This window comes from Vidua macroura, chromosome Z, assembly GCF_024509145.1.
Source record: "Vidua macroura isolate BioBank_ID:100142 chromosome Z, ASM2450914v1, whole genome shotgun sequence".
NCBI lineage: Eukaryota > Metazoa > Chordata > Aves > Passeriformes > Viduidae > Vidua > Vidua macroura.
Window position 1 is genome coordinate 71163507 of NC_071611.1, and position 18644 is coordinate 71182150.

The window sequence follows — 18644 nt, forward strand, 5'->3', positions numbered from 1 at the left end:
ACAACAACAACAAAAAAAAAAAAACAAAAACAAACAAACAAACAAACAAAACCACCAAAACCAAACAAACAAACAAACAGAACACAAAAAAAATACCATCAAACAAACAAAAAAACAACAAAAAAACTGAAACAAAAACAGGCAGGTAATTCTGCAATGGCCCAGGAAGGAAGGATCCAAGGATCTGGGTCTGCATCTTGCACAGGTAGTGTAAGCACATGCATTGGAAGTTTTGCCCCACTGTGTCCAAAGTTCAGTACCAAGGACAAAAACATGCATAGCTTCTCTTGGTCCACTCTTCCACCTTCTTTTCTTTGCTCTCCTCATTTCACCGAACTGCTTAGAGATGGGTAGCTAAGAACTCTCCAGTCTCTGAAAAGAGAAGAGCATTCTCGAGGAAAATTAATTTCCAAATAAAATACTCAAAATCAGTTTCTGAGGCTGTTGTACTGCAATAGCTTCATGTTGAAAGGTGAACTCCCCACTATTATAAAGTTCAGTTTCAGCCAAGTTTAAGTGATGTGTTTTTTTTCTGACTGGGTAGGAAAGAAATTGGGTTTCCTACTGAGCATTCCCATGCTGTTTTAGAAATACAGCTATTCCAATGTGTGATCTGATCCAACATATTAGAGGGGCTAAAGGATAAAGAAGAAATGGTGAATGTATTTTCTATACATTTTCCTTGCACAGTGCTGTAGGAAGTGCTCTAATCTTCACCTCATATCTGCATTTCAGTAATCATACCTGAAGTTTTGTTTAGGAGCCCAAATTTCAGAAAGGTGGGTTACTTCAAGGGAGCAACATACACACAATACAGCAGTAACCTCTAGACTTCAGTGTAGTTTGAGTTTTGCTTCTGTGCTTTTCAAATTAATGCTTAAGAGAATGATTCTTGCTCCTTTAGTAAGTTTGGGTCAGCTATTTCCACTCAGTGAAAGGCAGGGAAGCCAGACTCAGTGCTGGTGATCTCTTTCTTGTTCTCAATATTTACCTACCAGCTAAACTGAAATTTAAGAAGTAGCATATGATGTGGGGGACATTATCTAATGTAAATATGGATATGAAAGAATGCAGCTAATGTGACACCTAACTGAATTCCTGCAGTTTAAAAAGGCACTAGAATCAGATGTAACAATTTTTTTAACCTCTCTATGGGATAAAGGTCCTTTTCTATAAATTTCCCGCAATACTTGAGGGAGAAGCCCCATTGGAAGCAAGTTAGAAATATGCTGCTGCAGTCCCAGCAGGAATTATCAGCTGCTGGTACAGCCAGCACAGCAGGAGTGGCTTGAACTGCTGCATTTTAACTGGTGTTTCAACAGCCAACCTACCCCATGTCTAAAGAATTATAGTCCTACTAGCTGTTATCAGTGGCAGTTCGAGGTTCAAGAATATTGGCAAGCACTAGTTTGATTACAGTTGTTGTTGTTGTTTTTTTTTTTTTTTTTAATTGTGTGTGGCTTTTGTTGTGCTTATCTAAGGTTCCTTTTAACTGCTGAATGCAGTGATGGCTGAATGTAAAAAATATCTTGTTGGACTATTGCATTGCCTTTGGAGGCCAGCCTTTCACCTCAAATATTAAAAAATCTACTCAGCTGGTAGAAGTTAAAAAAAAATAAAGGCAAAAAAACCAAAACAACAAAAAACTGAAAACGTATGGATGTTTTCATTCCAAAAATCAAACCAGCCAGAACTCTGGAATGCAATGGAATTAGATTTCTTTTTCAGAACCATGTACATTTTTTCCACTAACCTTGCCTCCTTTAAAGATTTGTTTTATTCCTGATAGTATGTGGGAATCCAAGGGTTTTTGCTGCTCCTAAATGATATATGTTCTGTGCAATTTTCCATTCTGTTTACAAGTCATGAAATAATGAGGAGAAAAGGAGGGCTGCAGTGGCTTGCAAATGCCTGCAAGTCCTGTATATGTAGATATTGATATTTAGAAGAAGGTTTGAGATTAGATTTGAATAATTTAAGAATTGTTTGTTAGATTGCTGTATAAAGAGTTTGTTTGATACCTCTACATGAAATGCAAGTTGTGAGAATTTCCAAATTTACATGTATGTACTTTTTAAAGTGAAGGGAATATTAGTAATACCACGGAATATGCACTTTTAAACTAATTTAATAGATTTTATCTTTTTTTAACCTTTTTTTTTCCTGTCCAGTCTTTTAACTTCAAACAGGATGTTTAATTTTCAAGTCTAGGAATAGTAATTTCATTTCTATAAATCCATTTTGACCTTTTAGTGTATACATAAGAAAAGGTAAATTAATGAGCTTTAACTTTATACTTCTGTAAACTATACAAAGAAATCAGTATTCTTTGTGAAAACCTGTAATGGACTTTGATCTCTTACTGCAGTTTTGGCATCACAGATTTCCATGGCTTTGTACCAAGTACAGTTTTCTTTGGACCGATCATTCTTTCACCTGTTTTATTGGACAAACTTGATTGTGTAATTATTGCTTGACTGCATGAAGCACAAACGAATTTATTTTTAAAAAATCAATCCATAATTTAAGGAATTTAATCCAAATGAAATTTGCAGGAGATTATATTGAGGACTGTATTTGTAATGAATTGATTCAAAGGCAATATAAAAACCAGGATGAGTGGGCATAGTGTGGAAATGCTGACCTACTTTTAAAAAGATTGAATTTCCTTCTTACAGTTAAATTACTGCGAGTGAGTGTTATTTTATTTTAAAATCTGCAGCTCAAGGAATTTACTTTTGCTACCTACCTGTGGCCAAATAAACATATGGCTGCATTTCATCTTGGTTGCCTTTCCTGTTTCAGAGGCAGAAGCTTTTTGTGGGTTTCAGGGAAGAAATGCTTTTTCCAAACTGGGTCAAATTCTGTCTTTCCTTGCTTTTTATTTTCTCTCTCTGCCAGGCTCCACTGCAGGATCCTGCCCATTCTATTTTTTCCTTTATGTGCAAATTCTGCCGATCACTTCCACCTCCTTAACACCCCTCCTGGGCGTCCCTGACTTTCTTCCATCTGTGCTGACACTGCTATTTTTGACTGCATGTATTTGAAGCATGGCCATGCCTTTTCTCTCAGTCTTCCAGTCTGGAGTCCTTAGCATAGGCAGGGCACTGTGGTGCTGGTGCCCAATCATTAAAACAGTGTCTTTATGAAACAATTGGGAGCTCAGTAACACCTGAAGATAATAATAAGAGAAATAATCCAGAATGCTCAAGCAATTATATATTGAGAAGTGGTTGGTGGGGTGACAGAAAGTTTTGCACATTTCAAATATTTTAAAAGCATTTTTCAAATTTGTGTTTTAGACAACACACATGAAGGGGTCAGTTATTGAATTTTAGTCTATTTTGATGTATTTAGTGGTACAGATGTACATTGCTTGACTAATGGGTGAGTAAATTTATCATGCCACTGAAGTATTTTTACTTCAGCAAAATTGTTTCTCTGCTAATACTGGGTTGTATGTGCCTCAGCTGTGATACATTCCATGTACAGGACATCAAGAGCTTTCTTATGTGTTGTCATTGTCTTCATTGTAGGTGGCATCACAAAAGTGAATGTTTTTGTTGTTAATTATGACCAAGCAGTTAAGATGTATCCATTATTTTCAATTTTTTTCTAAGTTCAATACATATATGTATATATAGACACATCTTTTTTAGTAAAGCATTTGGCATCTCCACAGTAAAATTATCTCTTGTTCTTGTTGCTGTTCTTCTTTAGCATGATCACAGTTATCCCTGGGCTTTTCAAAGTAAATCTTTAACAGAATCATTAAGTAGCTTTCCAGATTGAAACACATCTAAAGGAGAATGGCAATATTTTCAACAATTCTAATTACTATTCTCTAATGCGGCCAACTACATGTTCCAAGAATACAGTTCTTTTTTTTTTTTTTTTTTCCCCTATTTTTCTTGTTCCAGCCAACTTCAAATAACTAATGTTTTGAATTCAGGTAGACTGTTTCCAGGCAAAGGTGCAAAAAAACCAGCAGCTGGATGCTCCTTTAAGCCTAATTTCCTTTAGAAGTAAATAAATGCACACTTCAATACACAAATATATATAATAAATATTGCATATAAATGTGTATGTATATATGCAAAGATATATATTTGTATGTACTCACTAAATACAAAGAGGCAAAATCTGACAGAATCAATTCTAAAGAGGCAACACAATACAGTGAGTAATCTTGTGGAATATGGGAGACATGATTTCTGTTTTTTCGCTTGAATTGGTAATGAGTCACTTGTCAGTCATACACTGCAATGCACTTCTACAGGTGATTATCAGCTATTTGGGCTCAGGGCTCTCTCTGTTTCTCCCATTTAAACTGTTTATGGGATAGTGCCTTAACCACTGAGTACAAGTGATCTCTTTCTATAGCACTATTTACATTTATCATTCAGATAAAAGAGTCTGAATGAAGAGACCCCTTGCAGAGAGTGGGACATTGAGAGGCTCGTGGTCTGCCTGTCTGGCCATGAATTTCATGCCCAGGGAAGTGGTGTGTTGCCACAAGGATTCCTGGTTTCTGTATATTTGTGTGTTCTGACAAAACGTATCAATGAAGTTTTCAGTTGATGAAAATTCGAGAGGAGGCTCTGAGGGGCCGGATGATGGCAGTCAAGGTTTGATGTTGCAAAAACAGGTTAGGGGCAAGAGGTTACAATTAGCAGCTCTCTGTGTTTCAGCTTTGCATGAGAGTCTTGCAGCTGAATCTTCCCACTGCTCTTTGGTGGTGAAAGCCTGAATTGCTCCAGTTGGTGACCTTCCAAGTCACACAGTCACTCAGGAAAGCTGGATGTGCTGATTCAGCAGAAAGCTTCAGCAGCAAGCTCCAGTGGGAAGCCAAAATAAGAAGCAAAGCAAAGGACTCTGATATACATGAGGCAGTGTTTGTGCATTTACATTAAGATCCATAGGCTGAGTTCTGCTCGCACCACTCCCCTCACAGCTACCTTTTTTTTTTTTTTTTTTTTTTTTTTAAACTGTGAAGAAGCAAAGATATCCTGTTACCAACAAAGAAACAAGGAATCAGGTCCTTACTAGTAATAGCTCTCTGCTACCTTTAGCACCAGGCTGTCATCCTATTCCTGATTTCCCGTACTGGTTTCTGCCATGGAAGAGGAAAGCAGTGTTGGTTGTTAGCTGATGTTGGGTGTTTTCTCTCCTGGCTGGTGACAGCAAGTCTGTCAGAGCTGGGCAAAGCCATGTAAATCAGAAGCAAAATATTTCAAAGTGTTCCCAAGTCATGCAATACCTTGTCATCAATTTTACACCAAATTAGGACTGCAGGGATATGCAGAAATCTGTACAATAGAGAATAATTTCCAATGTAGTACCTTTGTTTGTATTTTTGATATTGACTAATGAACCTGATGTCAAACTGGTCAGCTGGATTCTCTCTCTGGGTTGTCTTACACCTCTTTCAAGCATTATGCTGCCTGTCTTATAGGTTTGTGTACAGTCAAATGAACTGTAAAGGGTGGTGTGATGCTATCTATCCTTGCTGGTGGAGGTGTCCATCTCATCACTAAGCCAGTTAAATAATCTGGGTGTTCTAGGGTCTAGGCTTCTATTTACATGGAAGACTTTGCAGCACCACGTTGCAAACTGGTGATGCAAATACTGATAGTAGCTTTACTGAGAGACAGGGACTGCCCTCCATTGCCACAGCAGCAGTAAGCATCAAGAGATTTGCAAAGGAATGATCATCTATTTATTTGGATTGTCAGCTGGATAGCTTATCTAATTATGCCCTCACCCAAATAACAGCAATTTCTAGAAAGTTTGCTGCCTACTTTGTAAGAATATATGTAAACTGAGTTTAATGTTTATACTGCACTCTCTGTACGTGAGTACAGAAATGATTTGCAGTTTATGCACTGACTTCCCCATTGCAATCCTGCAGTGAAGTACTGGAGATATAAGCCTTATCACAGTACTTTCTTAGAATTCTGTCTTTTAACAGTTTTGTATTTAAAAGATGTGAGGGTTTTTTTTAATGTTATATATTTTTTCTTCTTGCTAAATAGAGTCTTTGGAGACTTGGCAAAGGAGAGGAGATCTAATTAAAATCATGTAATGATTCTGGGAGTCACTGAAGCTCTCACTACTTCCACACATTTATCAATATAATTTTAAGAGAGACAAATAATTTTAGCATTTGAGATAAAGTGAAGATTAATTTATATGTGGTGTAGAGAAGCCCTCAGATGACTGAGCTGCATAACCCTTGCCAGAGGTGACCTTTCCTTATGAAGATGTCTTTCTGAAATAAATCTTCTCAATCAAACACCAGTTCTTGTGCTCAGTCATGTACTTATGAAAATAAGGATGTGCCTACTACTCAGAGCCTTGTATGACACCTGTCTGGCCTATGCTGAGGAGGGAGAAGAGCAGGGCACCCATGGCAGTTTTGTACAGAACAATGAACCTTGTGCCACAGCTTTATTCCCATAATCAAGTATGGATATGCCATTCTACTGTTTAAAAGAAAGCTGCTCCTGTCATGGTTGTCTCCTGTAGACTCACTGAGATGGGTTTCTCCTGGTTCAAAGGGATCTGCAGTGCAATTTGGTGTCTGGTATGCATGAGAATTCACTCACTGCAGAGCTGCTGTATGCAATTCAGCAATGGTTGTTCAGAAGGTCATAAATGACAAAAGCAGTCCCCTCTACCTTAAAAATATGCAGCTATTTAGAAGTGCTGAGTCTTGGAGTGGGTCTGAGGGCAGGAAGTTTCTGAAAATACCTTAAATTCAGTGATGCTTCAGTATGCCCATTTTGGGTAGAATACAAAGGTATCTGAATGGTTTGTAACCAGTATGGGTTTGCCAGACATTTCATCTCTGAGAAATTCAGAGTGCAGGGCCCTTCCTTGACAGTAACAAGTAAAGCACAGCAAGGTAAGCCTCCCTCTGGTGACCGTCTACCCCAGCTATCCACTCAGAGAAGTGCCTTCCATCCAGCAGAGGCATAATTTTATGTTATGAGTTGTCAAACTTTACACATTCAAGTAATTACACCTTGAAGGCAAACAGAAGATGCAAGCCCAGTCCACTTTTGCTGTGAACAAGTCTCACCAGTTTCCATTGAATAAACCTGAAGTGCTGCTTCCTCCATTTGGTGCCCAATTTGATTTTTTTTGGCCCAGTGGGCAAACACAAAAATTTTCTGTCTCACCATTGCTATCATCAACAATTAGTGAAAAGACCCCCACAATGTAACTTATCATTGCAAATGTGTTGCCTTAACAAAGGCAAGATATGGTGAATTGATTATCCAAGGAAACATCCAGGGATTGCCATGAGACAGAAAAGGTGTGGCCAAGAAGAATGTTAAACTCTTGCAACTTCTGTTGGCTGAGCAACTGCTGAAGTTCTCTGGTTAAACACAAAGGAATTTTGAAACTTCTTGGGTTTTGGAGGGGAGGGTTTAGTGCATCTGTGGGGAAAAGTGAGATAGTTTTGCCCAAACTGGGAGGAGTAGAAAATGTAGGCAACTCTGTTTATTGACAGATTCAAAGAGATGTATGTACAACCCAACTATTCTTCCTTTTTTTTTTTTTTTTTTTTATTATTTTAAATTTAGTGGGGCTACATCCATTGTCTACAGATGCAGGCAGAAAGGGACCCAGAAACCTTACGCCGTCAAAATGTTGAAGAAGACAGTAAGTCATTTTTGTTTTGTTTTGCTTTGCTTTGGAGTATGTTTGGGATTCTCTCTGGGATTTTTTTTCCTTCTATTTTGTTTTTGGTTTTTTTTTTTTTTTTTTTTTTTTTTTGTTTTGTTTTGTTTTGTTTTGTTTTGTTTTGTTTTACTTTTTCTTTTTCTTTTTTTGGAGCAGTTTATTCCTGTGGGGAAAATGTGCTAGATTTAGGATTATAAACTGCTAAGCTTGTCTTTTCCATGAGTGAACTTTGGCTCCTCATCACTAAAACACCTGTTAGAGGTAACAGTACTGTAGTGGGAATGCCTTATCCCCACAAATATGCCATGTACCTTCAGCTGGTGTTGTCCATATACACTTAGATTTGGCAAAACCTTTATGAAAAAATGTATCTTTTTCTTTCATTAAAAAAACTAAAAAGGATACCTTGAAAAATTTAAATATTCAGTGTTTTGTCTTTGATGTAATACATTGTTTTGCCCAAAAAATGCCATGACAGAATTCATCTTTTTTCAGAAACTGATTAAAACACCAACTCTAACCCAAGTAAAATTAAATATATTGTAGTAGGTTTTTTTACCACTATGAAATTGCTAGAAAACCAGTTGAGATGACAATTTATTTTTAGAACTCCATATATGCCACACTTATACTACAGCTATTTCTTGTGTTCTGAAAAATAGATGGTAGAAAGCAAGAAGAGACATTAAGACAAGAAAGGCAAGTTGTGGACTGAGAGACTTCACGTAGAAAGACACTGTGGGGCATGGGAGAGAGCAGTTCATATTCCTAGGATGGAAAGAGAAGTCTGAGAGAAAGAAAGCAAGCTGTGAGGCATGTACATGATATTTTTCATGAATGATTTTGATTCAGTTTATCCCAGTGTTAGAACATTCATTATTCCATAATGTTCAGGAATGTTCACATGTAGAAGCATAAGGATGGGTGGGTAGGCATAACCATGTCCAAATGGTGGCTTCACTGGTGGTCTCAGTGCAAGACGTAATGAGTGGGTTTCACATGACTAAAATGTTGGCATTAACTTGTCATCTTTGAATGCGAGCCAAGGTTTAAACTGGCACGAAGACTGTGTGTGCTGCTTTTGACTTTGCATCTGGTACACTGGAAGAAGCAGAGTCTGTCCGAGTGCATTGCTGCAGCTTGTGGTCTGCTGTTCCTATAGAAGGGCACAGAATTTTTGAGGTTTCATCTGTTCATTATGCCAGCGATTCCCATAATGTTTTAAGAGTATACTGTCCTATAATTCTCATTCTGCAATGCACAAGGAAGAATTATATTTCTGAAAAATATTTCTCTGCCTTTTGATTTTTTTGCCTTCATGGAAATGAATTCTTGTTTACAATTGTCATATTTTTGTATTTATGTTAGATCTGGTTTTCTGTGTCTTAAACTAGTCAGTTTAAACTTTTGTAGACTTACTATATCACAGGTTTGATTTTTTTTTTTAATGACACCAAAGGAAAAGACCATAGTTATATAAGTTGTTTTTACATCAACAATAATATATAAGTTTGACTTAATGCAGCTTTGCTTATATTAGCAGTGTGGTTAAGAAGTTCACAGAGCTGAGCTGCTCCCAGTGTAATTGATGCACTTTGGGATGTTTTGCTATGAAAACAAGTAATCCTCTTACACAAATGAGCTTTTCTTTGTAAATGAGAATATGGGAGACAATGCTTTAAGGATATGCCACTGCTTGTGTCTGTCCAATTTGAAGATGTAATTTTTATCATAGGGACTGATATACCCATGTTAGAGTGCTCCTACAGCAGGGGTCTGATCTTTACTCAGAGTATCTCAGTATAAAAAATAACCATGTGTGAACCAAGTCATGTAGTAAAATGTTTATCAGCTAATGTTGTCTCCTAAGTGTCCTGTTGCCTTTTTGAAAACAATTAGAAAAAAGGATGGCAGTTCAATAGTGGAGGAAAAGGGATGAGAGGGAAAGAAGAAGAGCCTGTGATTGTTTTTTGGTAGAGCTCCATTTCTTCAATTCCATTCGTAAATGTACATAAGGGAGCTCTGAAAAGCACATGAAATTAGAAGATAAAGGAAGATGGCAAAAGAGCAAATACTCTTGATTTTTCCATTCAAACTGACTGTCTGAATGGAAATAGTCTGCTGCTTCAAACAAGACTGACTCTCTAAGGAAGAGGTCTGTAAAAACAGGGTGAGGGACAGGGATAGGGTGGTCCAGATTGCTCTGGAAGTGATGACAAGTGATGTGTGATTAGGAGGCTGGTGGCTGATGGGCAGCTCCAGATTTCTGAGTGATGATCACTGAAGCGCTGTAATTTGAAGGAAAGCATTAGAAATTATTACTTTTGTCCCATGGGAAGCACTTTGGTAAGAACATATGACCCTTTAGGATTGAAGTAGTCTGCTAGGAACAGACAGAACATAAAATAGCTATCAGTGTTCTTTTCATTTAAATAGAATGAGTAATTTTTCATTTTGCGTGATTAATACATTCTTATTTAAGAGCAAATAAAACTTTGGGCAAGACCTAGCATCCAGTTCTGAGAATACATACTTGGACAGGGTTTTGAATTCCTAAGAGGTTCTGCAATTAATACATTTTTTTTACCATCTTGTTTAATAAAATAGCAGTAGATTAGTTGCTAAGTTTTGGGGAGGTCTGGGGGTGTGGGTGGTTTCATCTGTGGTTTAGGGGATTTTTATAGGGGTTAAATCATCAAAGAGTAATAGAACAAACATTTCTGTGTGACTAAATAAAAGAAAGTGTTCATAATATTATATTTCAGTTGAGAGGTTTAATAATTTTTAACCATTAATTCTTAACCATTCTTAACAAATCTTCTACAATTTCAAAGGGAGGAAGAAAGAAGGGGTTTTACTGCTTCAAAATTATTGAAGCAAAATGCTTCCATTTTCTGTTGATTTTAGGTTTATCAAGCCCAAGTTTAGGAGTAGTTTCAAATCTTTAAAATGTATTTATAGTGAATAAAATTTACTTTAAAGAGCACGTCTGATCCTTACACCTGAAGTGCCTTAATGTCAAAGTTGGGAAACTAAGAGGCAAGTTAGAACTTTAGCTTCTAGAGCTGCTAAAAGACAACTGTCAGAAGGGTTGAAGAGGTCCAAACAACAGTTGATTTTTGAATCAGCAGGAGCAATACTCTCCAATAATGTATAAGAAATAAAATTTGTAATGGTTTTTAAGAGCTACAAAACAAAATGTTTAAAACCCAACATATATGGTCAGATGAATAAGCATGCAAAAATATTGCCTGTGATTTAATCATCTAACCTTTCTGCTTAGTTCCTGAGCATAACTGAAATGTATTACATGCTCATTTTCTATGTTTAGTGGGTCTTTTAAATTCCACGCAGGTGGTAAATGTAAAGATATGAACCATGTAATTTCTTTGGGGGAAATCTATTTCATGAAGCAAGAAAGAAGCAAAAACAGATCACATAGCATTTCAGAAAAAGTCATCAAATGAACAGAGTACTGTGATGAACTTTTACACTTGCAATTGCAAATATGAGATTGTTTTGCTTTTTACTATGCATTTTACCTCTCCTTGATGACCCAGTGCTACAGAAAAGTGAAGTACCTTTAGGATACACTTTACAAAAATTATTCTTACTGCTCTTAAACTGAGATTTAAAAATTATGTGATATTTACAACCAGTCATTCTGGAGTGGTCATTGCTGCAAACAACATACAGCATGTGGATTATATTGGAAGAATGCAGTTCTCTAATGAAACAAACATATATATGTGGTATTTTTTATATGAAGTCTCTTATCTGCTTTTCACCTTTTGGTGTGTTTTGAGGAAGCTAAGCAGCCTGGAGATTATCTCAGAATCTAGGCAGGTGAATTCCTTCCAAGAAATTAGATCCCCCTCCACCTTAGATTTCCTACCTGAGTCTGGACAAGTTGCTTTAAAAATAGTGATGAGAACAGATGGACTCTGTTGCATGGTTCTAAACTAAGACACCAAGTGCCTGCCTACATTGTAGGTCTACCAAGTGCTAACTACTGCAACTGAAGTAATTTTGGAGCTGCCACTGCAATAAAGCAACATTATCTGCTGAAAGGAGAATAGGATTCAGAGCTGGGTTGTTTGTAGCCAGGGTCCTGGCATATTCCCAGTATTTCTTTTGGTTCCAACTTTTTCGTCCATAAAAATGAGATAATATTTATTTTATTTGCATCTCAGCAATGCTTTGAATGAAGCCTGGATAATATTTCCCAGTTCTATGTGCTGTCCCCTAAGAGCAATTAAGTATTATGAAATATTAGACCCTGTCTGTCTCAGTCAATGAAACATACAAGTATAGAGACTGTTTTGGAGAATTTTCATTTTGATTTCCTTCTTTTTTATGTGTGAGCATCCTCCCTCGCACAGTTTGTGATGCTTAAATAATAATTCTGCAGCACTTTTATCAAAATCAGCATATATGAAGCAGCATTCTTCTTTCAGATTAGTTGATATTCAAATTCAGACAAATCTTCAGGCCCATCAATTTTTTCTCAGATCTGAAACAGAGTGACAGCTTTCAAGCAATACATACTCTGGAAATAGTTGGGCAGGGATTAATCCAATTGTACAAATAAGTTAGACAATTTGAGGACAACAGATACTTTATGTCTGTGGATCAGAAAGGAGAGTGAGCAAATGCAAAGGTAATAGGTGTGCCTTGTGGATATTGGGGTTGGATATCTGGAGTTAGGGTCTGAAGGAGATCATAATGGTCTGTAAGGCACATATAAATAAGTCTCAATACATTAATGTTTGCACATATACATATAGACACACACACATATACACACTATATATATATATATATAGAGAGAGAGAGAGAGAGAGAGAGAAGAAGGGACAGGCAACTCAGGAAGAGTACAGCAATGTTACTGGTCATGTAAAGAAAAAACTAGAAAGGTGAAAGCTCAAATAAAACTCAATCTGGCCACTGCTGTGAAAGGTAATAGAAAGTGTTTTTCTGAATACATCAACTACAAAAATGGGGCCAATGAAAATCTCCATCCTTGATTGGCTGCAGAGGCAAACACTGGAACCAAGGATGAGGAAAAGGCTCAGATATCTTCTTTGCCTCCATCCTCAACAGTAAGGCCTGTTTATCCTCAGGGAACCAGCCCCAGCTGGCAGACAGGGACAGAGAGCAGAACAGACCCTGTGCAATCCAGGAGGAGGGAGGTAGTGACCTGCTGAGCCACTTAGACACTCACAAGTCCATGGGACCAGGTGGGATTCATCCAAGGGTGCTGAGGGAGCTGGAGAAGGAGCTTGCCGAGCTGCTCTGCATCACTGATCATCAGTCCTATCTAACTGGGAAGGTCCCAGGTGATTTGGAGGTTGGCTAATGTGATGTCCATCCATAAGAAGGGCAGGAAAATGGATGCAGGGAAGTACCGGCCTGTGAGCCAGACCTCAGTGCCAGGGAAGATGATGAAGATCATCTTGGATGTGATCACACGGCAAATACAGTACAGGGGATCAGGCCCAGCCAGCAGGGGTTCAGGAATGGCACGTCCTGCCTGACCAACCTGATCTCCTTTCATGAGCAGGTGACCTGCCTAGTGAATGCAGGAAAGGGGGTGTGAATGTGGGTGTGTCTACCTGTACTTGAGCAAAGCCTTTGGCACTGTCTCCCACAGCATTCTCCTGGAAAAGCTGCAGCCCACAGCTTGGACAGGAGCACTCTTGGCTGGGTTAAAAACTGTTTGGATAGCCGGGCCCAGAGAATGGTGGGGAACGATGCTGGATCTGGCTGGCCTCTGGTCACTGGTGGTCTCCCCCAGAAACAGTGTTGGGCCCAGTTATGTTTAAAATCTTCATGGATGGTGTGCATGAGGGGATCTATTGCACCTTCCATAAGGTCATGGATGAGACTAAGTAAGACTAGGGTGTTGATCTGCTGGAGGGCAGGAAGGCTCTGCAGAGGGATCTAGACAGGCTGGACTGATAGGCCAAGACCACTTGTATGAGATTCAACAGGGCCAAGTGCCAGGTCCTTCTCTTGGGTAACAACAACCCCTTCAGCTCTACAGGCCAGGACAGTGTCTGGAAAGCTGCCTGGTGCAAAAGGACCTGGGGGTGCCGGTCAACAGCAGCTGAACATGAGCCAGCGTGTGGCCAGGTGGCCAAGAAGGCCGAGGGCACCTGGCTGGGGTGAGCAATAGTGGGGCAGCAGGAGCAGGGCAGTGAGCGTCCCCCTGTGCTCTCACTGGTGGGGCTGCATCTTGAATCCTCTGTCCAGTTCTGGTTCCCTCACTGCAAGAGAGACATTGAAGTGCCAGAGAAGGGAACAGAGCTGGGGAAGGAGATTAAATCCTTTGAGGAGCAGGTGAGGAATCTGGGTGTATTTTGCCTGGAGAAAAAGAGGCTCAGATGACCTTGCTCTGCAAAACTGCGTGAATGGAGGTTGTAGTGGAAAGACGGTCATCCCCTTCTCCCAGGTAAAAAGGGACAAAAGTAAATGGCCTCAAACTGCAGCTGGGGAGCTTCTAGCTGGACATCAGGAGGAATTTCTTCACAGAGGGGTGATTAGACATTGGAATGGGCTGCCCAGGGGTATGGTGGAAACACCATCCCTGGGAGGTATATTCAAGAAATGACAATGTGGCACTCACAAAGTACTCCTGTTTTTTTGTCAAGTTGGTGATTGTTCAAAGACTGGATTTGATGATCCTGGAAGACTTTTCAGCCCAAGTGATTCTGTGATATATATATTTAAGCATGTATGTTTTACAGACACACATATACCAACACACATCCTAGAAGATCGTGTATTAATATGTATTTAAAACTCTATGTGTAGCAGCCTGAACTGCTACAAGTAAAGTCCAGGGTAAAGAAGCAGAAAGGGCCTTTGCACAAAATCCACAGGTGTTTAATTCAGCTGTGCGGTGAGATGTTCAGAGTTCCCCCAGCACACACATGTCTCAGCTCTCACTGCCCTGTCCGGAGGGGTCTGGGGGTGAACCTGGTCTTGGGACAGTACAAAGATGAGGGAATAGGAAGGGAGTGGCTCAAGGACATAGGAACAGACACAGGAACAGAGGAAGGAGCTAATGGGGTTTTAACAGCTTTTTGAGGGAAGCTTCTTGTTTCTCCTTAACTTAGGGGATGACCTCCAGGGTCCTCACATCTATGTATTCCAAACTCCACAGGGAATATAGTTGCCTGTGTTTTTAATTTTCTATTGCAGTGAATTGGTGGTATTAAGTGGCTATCAAGAGGCTCATGCAAATGTTTGATTTTGTGTCTTGAAGGAACACTGCTTTTGGTTGACACTTCCCAACTGATTAGGAAGACAAGTATCAGGGTGGAAGGGGTAGGGGAGGAATGGGTGCAGACTTGTGTATCACATTGGCATAACCAGAATTAATAAATTGTTCCTATATTAACTTCAGGAGAAAATTATATATGTTTGTGGGTGTAATATTAAACGTTCTATTTATTGCCATGTGGTCCTATGTGATGTATATTTTAAGTGCCTCCTGCCTCTGTATGCCTATTTCTCTATAAACTTTATATATGAATGTGTGTGTATATATATATATACACACACACATATCTATGTGTATAGATCTATATTTATATAGCTATCTATATATCTGTATTTATAGCTATTTATATCTATATCTGTCTTTATTTATCTATATCCATATTTAATCTATCAAAGTCCATTGGTGCAGTAACTGTCAGTACTCATAGTGGACAGATAGTTATGAGTGATAAAGTTTAGCAGACAAAAAAGCAAGAGCCTGACATAATACACCCATTTGTATGACATCCTAAGGCAGTATCCTTTTTTCTTCAGATTAGAAATGTGTATATATTGTGTATATATATATATTCACATTCATATGCTCATTTAAGGTCATTTTTTTCCTCACATTGTATTAATGTGTAATATTCTGATTTTTTTTCAAATTTTTTAAAAAAAGAGAAAGAATTATGTCACACGTAATCCTACATGAAAACAGTCAACTGCACCCTGCTGTACATCAGTCCACAGTAAAAAGGACTATTTTTGTCAACTAGCCCACACATTGTCTTCAGTTATTTATTCACATACACACACATACATATGGACACCACAAAGGCCACTGCTTGGTAATTAAAGGGAAACAGTAATTTCCTAACTACCACTTAATTACCATTCCACCTGCTGTGAAGTGGTAATTAAGTGGTACTAATTAACCTCCTGGTAATTAACCTCCTGTTATTTTTCCTGGCTTTCTCATTTTTCTTCATCCACGTCATCATCTCATATGGATATGCATATGCTGTTCACACTCTTATGTTTCAACTGAGAGACAAAAAAACAAAAAATTGAGTTAAAATTACTTTGAATAAAGAAATAAGGCAGTAAAACTTTGAGTTTTCCACTGCTTATATTCAGCTTTCCCTCATGTAAGGGGAGTCTGGCTTCCATTTTCTGAGTCACTACAATCCAAAAGAAATGGGTTTTGAGTAGGAGTCCATCAAATGCATAGTGTCTAAAGCAGGACAAAGAAGTTCACTTAAATTCTCTTCAAAATAAGAGACAACTAAAGCATTTATTTTCTGAACTAAGTTACCAATGGATTTTTGCTGTAGAAGCTGTGAAATCAGATACCTGTCAATGAAAGTGGAAATTTAACTGAAAAATAAATTTGTTCAGTGTTTTAGTACTTGCAAAGAAACAAACAAACAAACAAAAAAAAAAAGGTTGTTTCAGGACAATTTTTAGGACAGGAAAAAAAATCCCTTTCTACTATTGTAAAAGCCTGCTCTATGTACATAAAGTTATTTAAAATCTGCAATATATGGTATTGCATTATGTGTAGTGCAGATATTGTGCAAAAATCACTTAACATAGAATAATATTTTTTTCTGTGACCATTTAGATTGAATTGCTGTGTTCCCAAGTAAGTCAGAACTTTGGTTAATATTTTAAGAATTGACAGTATGTATTATATTTCTTTCTTCCTTACCAAATTTATAGGTACTCAGAAACAGTCATTTCTGGTCTTCACAGCTTATTTTTCAGAAATAAAAATATCATCTAATAAAAAGAGAAAAATATAAAGTTCAACTCATTGTTATGCTGTTAGGGAAGCTCAACCTACACTATGCACTGTTGAAAAGTAGTTCTGAGTGATAATATCCTTTAGATGATAAATTCAGTCAGAAAACCCAAACCCCAAAAAATGACACATGTTTAGATTTTAACTGCTTGACAGGAATTCTTTGTGAAATTTTCTCAGCCACCGGTTCCACCAAGCTATCCACACACATTTTGCTCCTTTCCTGTTGCAGTGATTTGTCTTCTCCATGGCTTTAACCAAGCCTGGGGGACCTCTGTGCCTGGGGTGCACATAAGTAAGGAGGGGTAAGATGGGGCGTAGGACCAGAACCTCTTGCTCTATGAGGCTGTGTTTAATGCCACACAACCCTCCAAAGGGATGGCATTTCTGAGCAGTGGTGCAGACGTAAATATTAGGCTATCCTGAGATTATACCCCTCCTCTTTGGAAACTTCTCCTTATTTAAAACCTGTTAAAAAAAATCTCGAGATGTGCCTTGATGGAGCAGAGGAGGCTGGGTTTCTGCATAAGTGGAGGGTCTGTGAAGCTTGAGATTAAGCTCTCTGAAAGTGTTCCTCCTCTGCCTTTAGGAAGTTTTTGGTTTTAGATGTGTATGGTGTGATGTTTTCATTGCAGGTGTGACAGCTATTCTTTTGCAGGAGAGAGATTCTAAGCTATAGAGTAATGAATTAAAGGAAAACTGTCTGTATTTGCACTAAAATATGAAGAGGGCAGAAGATAAGAAATTATAATGCTTTCTCCAGGGCTAGCAGTTCAGGTGTTGGAATAAATCATGAACATTTTATGACTTAAAATGTGTCATCCTGTGCTAATTATTCTGAAGCTGAGTTCTCTGTAGCCTCTCAGAGAGGTAAACCTAACTCAGATCTGTAGAAGAAGGATTTATTTTACCAAAGATTCTGTAATCAGCATGTTCTTACTTGACAAACTGGCTTGTTTCCAGATAAAATATATGCTTTTTGGCTGAGGTGGTCTTTATTTATTTTTGTCTTCTAAAAGAAAGACCAACCACATGTAGGGAGGAATAGAAAAGCAAAGGTGAAAATTACCACAGCAGCTATATAAGCAGCCCAATTTGAGAGCTCTGATACAGAAGCTTCTTTGAGAAATCAGGAAGGCAGCAACTTAGTCTGATTTCCTTGAGATACATCACCTGACCAGAGGATCTCTCAAGACTAGAATTAAGGTTCAATACAAATTTCTAAGCCGAATCTTGTGACAGTTGACAGCTGCAGCACTGGTGTGTGTGAGTGAGGCTTGTGACAAGTTTTGTCAAACCAAACTTGCTCTCTAATCAAGTCACTGAAAAAGGGCTTTCTTAAGAAAAAGTCCCCCAAAAACATTCCCAAAAGACCCATGCCCCTCCAACAAACAATACATCAGCTAAACCCAAACTCTGAATAAATAAAAAGAACCTAATAACTTGTTTTCATACAAATGTGAAAAACCCTTCCCACTTCTTTTGTTATTATTCTCCTTTCATTTTATGCAGTCTTCAAACACTACTGTTCATTTCCAAAAAACTATTCTATTACACTTTGCACATATTTAACAAGCAGATGTTTCAAACTCCACTTGAGTATGTCTTCAGTAGATACAGTTGAAAAGAGCTGGAAGCATTTCCATAAGTAACAAGAAATAGCATTAATAAGAGGGTTATTTTGTATTTCAGTCCTGTGATACCCAAGTCTCTTTCTTTCACAATTTGTTGGAGACAATCCTGATTTCAATTTTTTGTTAGAATTGTAACTATTACATGATGTGCTAATTTGTGAGGGCTTCTAAGCAGCACTCTCACAAATATCAACCTGCAGAAATTTAGATTTTTGTCTGCAAAATACATAACACTCATACAGGTT

General features: G+C 38.2%; 1 protein-coding gene across 2 annotated transcripts in view; it reads left to right on the forward strand.

The window, feature by feature from the left end:
- Window positions 1–18644, forward strand: part of CAMK4 (calcium/calmodulin dependent protein kinase IV) — a 133524-nt gene that overhangs the window by 48139 nt on the left and 66741 nt on the right. Inside the window, exon 2 of one of the 2 annotated variants that reach the window (XM_054003022.1) lies at window positions 7593–7671. The exons of the other annotated variant lie outside the window; for it this stretch is intronic. Coding sequence (XP_053858997.1) covers window positions 7593–7671 — 79 coding nt within the window. The remainder of the gene's footprint in view (window positions 1–7592; window positions 7672–18644) is intronic. 2 annotated transcript variants of the gene reach the window in all.